The sequence below is a fragment of the Sinocyclocheilus anshuiensis genome, unplaced genomic scaffold (genome assembly GCF_001515605.1).
Source record: "Sinocyclocheilus anshuiensis isolate Anshui unplaced genomic scaffold, SAMN03320099.WGS_v1.1 scaffold419, whole genome shotgun sequence".
NCBI classification, from domain to species: domain Eukaryota; kingdom Metazoa; phylum Chordata; class Actinopteri; order Cypriniformes; family Cyprinidae; genus Sinocyclocheilus; species Sinocyclocheilus anshuiensis.
This window is the reverse complement of record NW_015548228.1, coordinates 80,096-89,779: the sequence shown is the minus strand read 5'-3', so window position 1 is coordinate 89,779 and position 9,684 is coordinate 80,096. Positions and strand designations below refer to the sequence as shown.

At 39.7% G+C, this 9,684-nt stretch overlaps 3 protein-coding genes across 3 annotated transcripts; 2 read left to right on the top strand and 1 right to left on the bottom strand.

Moving 5' to 3' along the window:
* The first annotated feature begins 55 nt into the window (after positions 1–55).
* dctn5 (dynactin 5) lies at positions 56–1,901 on the top strand. The gene is made up of 6 exons (XM_016441535.1): positions 56–197; positions 533–601; positions 681–799; positions 890–1,001; positions 1,088–1,190; positions 1,322–1,901. Exons 1-6 carry the CDS (start codon positions 150–152, stop codon positions 1,417–1,419), a joined length of 549 nt encoding a protein of 182 aa, XP_016297021.1. The 5' UTR covers positions 56–149; the 3' UTR covers positions 1,420–1,901.
* A 1,743-nt stretch (positions 1,902–3,644) lies between these two features.
* LOC107654465 (RNA pseudouridylate synthase domain-containing protein 1-like) lies at positions 3,645–6,153 on the bottom strand. Its single transcript, XM_016441534.1, has 6 exons — positions 5,864–6,153; positions 5,568–5,785; positions 5,332–5,455; positions 5,150–5,252; positions 4,200–4,301; positions 3,645–4,115 (listed from the first exon to the last, which is right to left on the bottom strand). The coding sequence occupies exons 1-6, from the start codon at positions 5,885–5,887 to the stop codon at positions 3,742–3,744; spliced, it is 945 nt and encodes a 314-aa protein (XP_016297020.1). The 5' UTR covers positions 5,888–6,153; the 3' UTR covers positions 3,645–3,741.
* Positions 6,154–7,386: 1,233 nt separating this feature from the next.
* LOC107654464 (acyl carrier protein, mitochondrial-like) lies at positions 7,387–9,625 on the top strand. The gene is made up of 5 exons (XM_016441532.1): positions 7,387–7,575; positions 8,267–8,389; positions 8,896–8,983; positions 9,091–9,196; positions 9,300–9,625. Exons 1-4 carry the CDS (start codon positions 7,405–7,407, stop codon positions 9,180–9,182), a joined length of 474 nt encoding a protein of 157 aa, XP_016297018.1. The 5' UTR covers positions 7,387–7,404; the 3' UTR covers positions 9,183–9,196; positions 9,300–9,625.
* The last annotated feature ends 59 nt before the right edge of the window (positions 9,626–9,684 follow it).

Genomic DNA, 9,684 nt, shown 5'->3' with positions numbered 1-9,684 from the left:
TATATATAAATAATAAATACAATTTTGTACTATGTTCTGCAAGTGATGTCGTCTTGGTACTAACCGGAAGCGGAAATTGCGAGGGAGCGGTTGAGAGCTGCTGGTCGTCTGAAGTGGTTCGCCAGCAAAACAACAATAATTGTGCAGAGATGGAGCTGTGTGAAATATTATACAACAAGGCTGAATACATCGAGACGGTATGTTAATAAAATCGATAATATCCGTCAGCTGAAATCAAGCGGTTGCTAGTAATAACTTGACAATGATCTGACCCGACTAGTATGTCTCTGCAAACCGAATGTGTATCGTATTATTTACATTTGGTCATTTAGCAGACGCTTTTATCCAAAGCGTCTCACAAATGAGGACCAGTATTATAAACAAAGATGATTCTCCAGCACAAGTGTTAGTTTGTCATAGCTTGCTAGACAGTAAACGTCTGCATCGTTTGCACACGGTGTTTATTAAATGCTCACAGCAGCCCAGAGCTGGACCGTCATGTGATGGCAACGTTCACATTTGATTTCTCTAGGCATCAGGCAACAAAGTCAGCAGACAATCAGTTCTTTGTGGCAGTCAAAACATTGTTCTCAATGGAAAAGTGAGTTTTCTCTTCTTTATTTCTTCTTGTTCTTTTCCCCAGCTATGTGATAACTATGTGAAATGGCCTCTTTTTTCAGACCATCGTGATGAATGACTGTATCATCAGAGGAGATCTCGCTAATGTCAGAGTTGGGCGCCACTGTGTCATTAAAAGTCGTAGTGTGATCAGACCTCCGTTCAAGAAATTCAGCAAAGGGTGAGCAGTGCTGCTGGTTTAATGTAAAACATCTGTTTTCTCACTGATACTGTTTGTATGATTGAACTTTTCTTGTGCTGTGTACATCAGCGTGGCTTTCTTCCCATTGCATATTGGGGATCATGTGTTCATAGAGGAGGACTGTGTTGTCAATGCTGCACAGATAGGATCATACGTCCACATTGGCAAGAACTGCGTTATTGTAAGTAGCTCCTTTGTCTCTATCCTCCCATTATCCAACATTTTTACCTGGTGGTGCTTAATTGCGATGCATGTCTTTTTTTTTAGGGTCGGCGCTGTGTCTTGAAGGACTGCTGTAAGATACTGGATAATACTGTCCTTCCCCCAGAGACAGTGGTTCCTCCGTTTACAGTATTCTCTGGCTGTCCAGGTTGGCACCTTCAGATATATTATTTTATTTACTGTAAGTGTTGTATATTTTGTAGTAAAGTGTTTTTTGAATTAATGTCACTCTGTGCATATAAACAGAGCCTAAGCATTTTTTGTTGTTCTATATTTCAGGTCTATTTTCAGGAGAGCTCCCTGAATGTACACAGGAACTGATGATAGACGTTACCAAGAGTTACTACCAGAAATTCCTCCCTCTCAGCCAGATCTAGGACTGAACTTTAGTTTGGGTCTTGCTCACTTTCATTCTGGGACCAAAGGAACCAATGTGGACTAATATTCCCCAATCATCTCTTTAGCTCTAAGTTACAGTTGTAAATCTCGAACAACAAAGAAATACCTTTTTTCACAGTCAGTTTTGTTCACAGTTGTATCCACTTGCAGTAAAAATCCCTTGCTATCATGGCAATGTTAACATAGAAAATGAAATGATAAAATATGTGACTTGTTCGCAGAACACCAGTTTTTTCCCCCAGTATTTTTAGATTTCTGTTAATGTTTCATATAATGTCAGTGTACATTGCAGTCCTATTGGCGTGGCTGAGAAAAATATCACAACACAGTGATTAGCTGTTAGACTGAAGGGCCTTTATTTATTAAACTTTACCATTTCTGCAACACTAAACATTTTCTGTTTGTATAGACAGATTACAGATGGTAATAATTAAATGCTTTTTTTGTAAAGAAAAAAAAAGTGTCTATACTGACTCGTTTTAAATGATGGTTTTGGGGGCTTTTACCAAACAACGCGCTCCTTTTGTAAGGTGCAGTCACATTAGTGAAATTTTGGTGGGCAATAAAGGATCATTGTCTATTGTTAATAGTGTAGCAACGTATGAAGCATAGCTCACATTCAAATCAAGCAGCTTTCTGTTGGTCAAAACGGTGAATCCATGTGTGAATCTGCATGAAGACATTTTTCATCCTCAGCTGAAAATTCCGATCACGTGAATTCCTATTTAAATGGACTTTGCCTGTGAACATTTGCTGAACAATAGTAAATGTCTTACAAATATTATCTAACAGCGCATGGAAACAGGATGACATGCAAAAAATACTCCGTAGATGGACTCGTTCAATTACATACTTGAATTTAAATTGCTTAAAGGGATAGTTCACCCAAAAATGAAAATTTGATGTTTATCTGCTTACCCCCAGGGCATCCAAGATGTAGGTGACTTTGTTTCTTCAGTAGAACACAAACAAAGATTTTTAACTCAAACCGTTGCAGTCTGTCAGTCTTATAATGGAAGTGAATGGGAATCACGGCTTTGAGAGAATACACAAACAAAACCAAATTAAACCCTGAGGCTTGTAATGATACATTGATGTGTAAAGACACAAAACGATCGGTCTGTGCAAGAAACTGAACAGTATTTATATCGTTTTTTTTACCTCTGATTCACCACAATGTCCGAACTGACCTGAGCGTGTTCTCAACAGCCGGCGCCTGACAGCGTCGTCTTCTTCTTGCTTTACGGCGGATCGCAGACTTATAAGTGCATTACTGCCACCTATCTCTCAAATGGACCATTGACACTCCTAATTGAGATTGTAGGTAGAGTGTCAATGGTCCATTTGAGATCCGCCGTAAAGCAAGAAGACTACGACGCCTCACGCACCGGCTGTTGAGAACGCGCTCAGGAGGACGTGCCGCCGCTCAGGACAGTTCGAACAGTTCAGACATCGCGTGAATCAGAGGTAAAAAAAACTATATAAATACTGTTCAGTTTCTTGCACAGACCGATCGTTTTGTGTCTTTACACATCAATGTATCGTCACGAGCCACAGGGTTTAATTTGGTTTTGTTTGTGTATGTTTTTTTTGACTCTCAAAGCCGTGATTCCCATTCACCTCCATTATAAGACTGACAGACTGCAACGGTTTGAGTTAAAAATCTTTGTTTGTGTTCTACTGAAGAAACAAAGTCACCTACATCTTGGATGACCTGTGGGTAAGCAGATAAACATCACATTTTCATTTTTGGGTGAACTATCCCTTTAAGCAACAGTTTTTGAGGTAGGGATTGTTCAGTTTATATGAAGCAATGAATTTCTATAAACATGCTTCACATAGTTTAAGTACAGAAATCAAGAAGACCTTTCATACTGTAACTTGCCTGTTTAAGTAGTGGAAAAAATGGTGCGTCTTGGCCCCTTCTGGACTGCAACAAAAACTGATCAAAACAAAAAAGTAATAATAAATAGATGAAAAATAGAGATTTAAAATCTCTATTGCTATAAAAGCACAAAAGCTAAAACCATAGTTATGCATTCATACAATGAACAATACCACTTCTACACATAGCATACTTGCATTTGAAAGAGGTAAAGATACTTAATTGGGAGGAGGAGTTTTAAAAAGTTATTTCTCACTGCACTCTAATGACATGCTATTCCTTTTCTTTTGATATTTTTTGTTCAAATTAGGTCCATTGTTCAATCACTACCATTTAAAGAAAAGGGTACTCTATGGAGCTGGGGACACTGCAGTGTAGCTTCAGTATTGGACTGGTAAAACAGCGTAAGAGTTCCTCAGTCCAGACTCCATTCACATAACCACTGCTGACACTGTGCCTGTTGCTCCTCGCTCTCCACTGGGCTGCTCCTCCTGTGCTCCTGTGGCTCTGGATCTTCTTGGATTTCAGTTTGTGGTTTTGTAAAAATATTCTTCAGTAGGTCCTCCAGAACATTCACACATCTTTGTGGTGCCCATTTGGAGTCGAGGGTGGGTACAAAGGGATCTGGGGCTGTGACGTGGATGGGTTCACTCTCTAGTGTGATGTGCAAGAAGTAGGCATGCAGCATCATGCGATACGGAGTATTGTCTGTGTGTAGACTGTAAGTGTAGTCTCCCACTATGGGGTGACCAATGGCACTGCAGTGAACTCGGAGCTGGTGCGTCCGTCTTACAGGATTATTGATACTTAGACTTTTTCCATTTGACATTGTTTTTCATCTATATTTTGTCTGCATTGTTGATGATACTGTACCTGTCAGAGGTTGCAGAAGCACTTTTGTGACTGGATCTCCATCATATTCTCCATGCTCTAAAACTGTCAGCTCTGTTTGGCAGGGCTTAGGATTCTCACAACCTACCGCACACAATATGAAATTGATGCATGAATGCATTTCTATTAGTTTCTAACAGTACATCCAAAAATGAAAACCTACTCACCCTTAGGCTATACAAGATGTAGATGAGTTTGTTTCTTCATCAGAACAGAATTGGACAAATTATAAAATAATATTATAATATAATAGCATTATATCTCTTGATCCTCTGCAGTGAATGGGTGCCGTCAGAATGAGAGTCCAAACAGCTGATAAAAAGTGACTCCAGTCCATCAATTAACATCTTGTGGAATGAAAAGCTGCGTGTTTGTAAGAAACAAATTTATGATTAAGACATTTTTATCTTCCAGCTAAAATATGAGTCCTCTAGCCATAATATTGCTTTCTCCAGTGGAAAAAATTAATGTCTGAATCAGGAGAGCAATATACACAGATCAAGCACTGTTTACATGCAAAAACAGTCCAGAACAGTTTTAAACAAATATGTCAGTGGATTATTGACGTTGCGAGAAGAAGAGGGGATTAACTTTTTCCACTGAAGGAAGCATTATTATGGATTATTTTGGCCAGAAGTGACTGTTTAAAGTTAAACCGCCTTAATAATGGATTTGTTGCTTACAAAGCTTTTCACTTCACAAGACATTAATTGATGGGCTGGAGTTCTGTGGATTATTGTGACATTTTTATCAGCTGTTTGGACTCTCATTCTGACGGCACCCATTCACTGCAGAGGATCCACTGGTGAGCAAGTCATGTAATGCAAATTTTTTCCAAATGGCCCGAGGGTGAGTAAATTGTCAGCAAATTTCATTTTTTGGTGAACTATTTTTAACATTTGAGTTTGATTTACAGCTAAAGAGATTCTGGCCATCTGTTCCTTCAGTACACATCATGTGGGTTTTGCCCTCTGTTGTGTTCTTGCCGATCGCAAAGTCCAGGGTAATTTTCTCCTCAGCAACAGTGCCACGGACCTGCACAGGAAATATAAATGGCCTATATTATTATGAAAAACCTTTTATTCATCCAATGAATGTCTGAATTTTACAGTACCAGAGCGAGATAAGCTTTGGTAACAAGTCTGTCCTTAAAACAGCGGTATGCATGCCCTGCTGCTGCCTTGTTCAGTGCTACACACAAAGCACCACTGGTAGAGAAATCCAGTTGATGGCAAAACCTGCAGAATATCAGAATACATACGAATGGATTACTGATAAGATGCATGTGCTTCTTGAAATAATTGTTTGTCTCAGCACATAGCAGAGTAACAGAAAACCTGAGAAAAAGACCTGAAGCCGTAGTAGGTGCCAGGATCTGCAAGCTCTGGGAAGCGATGCTTCAGCCGACTCTGGACAGTCTGTTTCTCATACCACATCTTGCTGTCAATACGAATATCCCAGTGTTTGTTGACAACTATATAGTTTGCGCTGTGGTACAAAACACACAAGTTCTCCAGGCTCGCAGGCTCCATGCTCCCCTTTTCGTGCAAAGCAAGACCAGTGTTATTCTGTGTGGCACATCAAGAAGTTTTGTGACAGTATTTGAAACACATTTAAGTAATATATAATGACTAATAAAGACTGACAATTAAAAGGCACAGTTGGCACATGCTGTAGTTTGTCTTGTTACCGCTGTACTTGTATTGTTATTGACCCCTGATTTTGTGCAGCATTGTTGATTATTTACGTCGTCTTCTGTTTTTCTTTCCTCTGCGCAGAGCAAACCTTCTCCTTTAGAGGAAGCATTAGATCGCACACAGTTTATTCAATGGTCGTGCAAAAAGTTATTACATTGACTGCTTTTTGTTTCTAGCTAACAGCGTAGATTAAATAAATTTACTTTGATAGACCATTTCTGTAAGATCCCATGCGTAACTGGCAGATATAGTCGTTTCAAAATAAAAGCCTCATTATTTCAACTATTTTGCACGAGTATTCCAAATGGTCTTATTAAATGTCTAATAATTAAATGGTCTAATTCAAAAGGAATCAGTTAAATATAACTTAAGAAATAATATAAATTATAAAAGAGTAAAATAGTTAAACGTTTTTCTAATTCTGATTTGTGAAATAGTCGTTCTTTTGAGTCGGATCTTTTCAATGAATTGGATTTGTTCACTCTATTCGGTTTCATTTTCAAGCAGATTATTTGAAACGAACTGTTCGAAAGAACCGACTCGCAAAACGTTCTTTTAATAGCAATGCATGAATCGCGAATGAACCATTCGTTTAAGTCGGAACTTTTCAATCAATTTGATGCCTTCAGTTTTGAACGAACTGTTCAAAAGAAACGATTCGCCGAAACCAGCCGGACCTAAACCAGCCAGATCATTGAAACTCACATCCAACACCCTCACCATCAGCATTGGAGCTCCTCGGGGCTGTGTCCGCTCCCTGTACACCAATTACTGCACCTCTAAAGACCCCTCTGTCAAGCTCCTGAAGTTTGCAGACGACACCACACTCATCGGCCTCATTCAGGACGGTGATGAGTCTGCTTACAGACAGGAGGTCGAGCAGCTGGCTGTCTGGTGCAGTCTCAACAACTTGGAGCTCAACACGCTCAAAACTGTGGAGATGATCATGGACTTCTGGAGAAACTCCCCCCACTCACCACCATGGACAGCACTGTGACTGCAGTGGAGTCATTCAGGTTCCTGGTCAGTCTACATTTCAGTTTGCACATAATATACCTGTATACAACTGTTTATTGTTATATACCTGTACATACAATTGTCGATTTGTATATTTTTATTCCTTATTTACTTGTTCTATTTATTTTTATTTTTGTTATTATCTGTGTTTTTTTGTTCTGTCACTGTCATTCTGTTGCACTGTGGAAGCTTCTGTCACGAAAACAAATTCCTCGTATGTGTAAACATACCTGGCAATAAAGCTCATTCTGATTCTGATTCTGATCTATTGTGTCAATCCCATAAGCACGTGTTCTGTTCCACACTCCAGTCCAGTCAGTGGCGGTAATGCACTTACAAGTTGGTTTGCCAACCGCCAATAAACACCAAAGAAGAAGAAGAAACAGCTGGACCTGCCCTGACAAAGTGCGCACGCGCATGTCAAACTTATGTCCAGTTTGTCGCAGTGAATTGTGGGATAGAAATTCACAGACATGGGGTCTCGTGCGCTTGCATACTGTGTGCGCTCCGTCGCTCGCGCCGCTGCAAGGTTAAATCATGGCAGCGTGCTCACCAGATCCGCCTGCGCGCCCCTCGCCTCAGAGCAGCGACCGCTCTCTGTCCTGTCATGCAGCCAGCGGACGAGGTGGACTCAACCAGTGCGGGTGAGCTTTCTGCAGAGGGGGATGTTTGTCTGTGTGGCCTACTAGTGCTGGATTACTCCGTGACCTACCTGTGTCTTTCCGACAAATCTATTCGTGCGTGACAGCTGGGAGCCATACAAAGTTAAAGTAACTTAGTGTGCATTCACAACATACACCATCCACATCAGTTATTACTGTTTTCAAGGGGCAAGACTTTAAATAGCTGATCAGTCACGCTAATAGTTTATACATACTGTGTGTGTATCTTCACGGTTGCTGCTCTTTGCGTCTTTTATTGTAGCTATTATTAAAGTGACGGTTCACTTTAATAATAATAATTCTGTCGTCGTGACGTTCCAAGTCCCTCTGTGGAACACAAAAGATGTTGGGCAGAATGACAGCCACTTCATTTGACTGTATGGAAGGTGCAACCGAACGGTGACCGAATCCACCAGTCTCTAACATTCTGTCCAACATCTGTCGTTTGTTACTGAGGGGGAAAAAAAAATAATAAAGACAATTTTGGGCGAATTATGTCTTCATTTGGCAGAGCTTATGTTTTTTCCCTAATTACCTTTCTTCTAATAAAGCTGGTATTGTGTGCACTGCAGTGAATATAGTTGGCTCTGGGATGAATTGCTTATGTTCTTCTAATTTTGGATAAAGCATCTGATATATCAGTGAATAAATGTAAATGTTTGGATGCCTCTAGATTTCAGGCCCGTCTGTTCAACAGTGTCGGCACTATGGGGATCTTCCACCCCTCACTTTAGAGAACATCGAAGAGCGTGTCATGTACGTCCTTAAACTGTATGACAAGATCAGTCCAGAGAAGGTGAGAGATACTCCATACTTACCCTCTGTACTGTAACACTGCATAGGTCGTTTTGTATATGATAATCTTCAAATACCGAAATTTGAAGGACAATGATGTGCAATTTCTGTTACCTGGAAACTGCATGCCTATTGCCTACCCACCATATTTTAATACATTTCTTTGGTGTAACACTTTACAACAATTTTCCAATAGTCCATGCATTAACTCTAAAAATGAGCATTACATTTGTTACAGTATTTATTGCTTTTTGTGAACCTTAATAAAAATACAACTGTTCATTGTTCATGTTCGCTCAGGTCCATTAAATTAACAGATACGACTTATTTTCATATATTAAGTATAAATGTTGAAATTAACTAAGATTAATAAATGCTTTAGAAGTATTTTTAGTGTTATTAAACAAATGTAGTTTTTTGTAGTTAGACAAGCTGCTTTGTTTACATTGAGATATTGTAGAATACATACCCCTAGCATCAATCTCTGAAACTTTTTCCCTCCTCAAGCTGCAAACATCGTCTCATTTCATGAAAGATCTGGGGCTGGATAGCTTGGACCAGGTGGAGATTATAATGGCTATGGAAGATGAGTTTGGTTAGTATGGGTTTGTTCCTGTACCATTAAAGCATTTGACAACTGTGATATACCTTCTAAACATTTCATTTGAATTGTGGCGCTCAAACACATTGTTCAATCCACAGGATTTGAGATCCCAGATGCAGAGGCCGAGAAGCTTATGACTCCTGCAGAGATCGTACAGTTCATTTCAGATAAAAAAGACGTGTATGAATAGAAGCAAGTTATATGGTATGCGCATCCTGTCTTTTAAGCCAGTGCTTGGATTGTAGGTTACCTTTGCATGCTTGGTAATTTCATCTTAATCTCACGTTTCTTTTTTTTTTTTTTGCAGGTACGGTGGATTGACTCCGTATTAAACAATATGGATGTGGTTCGGCTGCATCCACACAGTGTCCAGTTTCTGTCATACCATTTTCTTCTCTCTCTTGCTTATGGAGTCAACTGCCTTGTCGTGTATCGTTGTATTTAATGAAAATGTCACTATACTCTTGGGAACTTGAGCTGAAAATAAAGCCAAGACTAAATTGTAATTCTTTGGTTTGTCATGCCCCAAGTGAAGCCTCACTGTGATTCCTCTAGTGTATGGGGAGTGCTACTGCAACTTAAATTCAAGGTCAGTGCAAGAACTTAAAGGGATAGTTCACCCAAAAATTAAAATTTGATGTTTCTCTGCTTACCCCCAGGGCATTCAAGATGTAGGTGACTTTGTTTCTTCA

Excerpts from the sequence above, each read along its gene's own strand:
- dctn5 (XM_016441535.1), top strand. The coding sequence starts at position 150 with ATGGAGCTGTGTGAAATATTATACAACAAGGCTGAATACATCGAGACG. Across the intron at positions 602-680 it reads ACATTGTTCTCAATGGAAAA|ACCATCGTGATGAATGACTG; the intron begins GTGAGTTTTCTC and ends CTCTTTTTTCAG. Across the intron at positions 800-889 it reads TTCAAGAAATTCAGCAAAGG|CGTGGCTTTCTTCCCATTGC; the intron begins GTGAGCAGTGCT and ends TGTGTACATCAG.
- LOC107654465 (XM_016441534.1), bottom strand. The coding sequence starts at position 5,887 with ATGTGCCAACTGTGCCTTTTAATT. Across the intron at positions 5,786-5,863 it reads GCCAACTGTGCCTTTTAATT|AATAACACTGGTCTTGCTTT; the intron begins GTCAGTCTTTAT and ends TGTGCCACACAG. Across the intron at positions 4,302-5,149 it reads GTGTACTGAAGGAACAGATG|GTTGTGAGAATCCTAAGCCC; the intron begins GCCAGAATCTCT and ends TGTGTGCGGTAG.
- LOC107654464 (XM_016441532.1), top strand. The coding sequence starts at position 7,405 with ATGGGGTCTCGTGCGCTTGCATACTGTGTGCGCTCCGTCGCTCGCGCC. Across the intron at positions 7,576-8,266 it reads GGTGGACTCAACCAGTGCGG|ATTTCAGGCCCGTCTGTTCA; the intron begins GTGAGCTTTCTG and ends GGATGCCTCTAG. Across the intron at positions 8,984-9,090 it reads GGCTATGGAAGATGAGTTTG|GATTTGAGATCCCAGATGCA; the intron begins GTTAGTATGGGT and ends TTCAATCCACAG.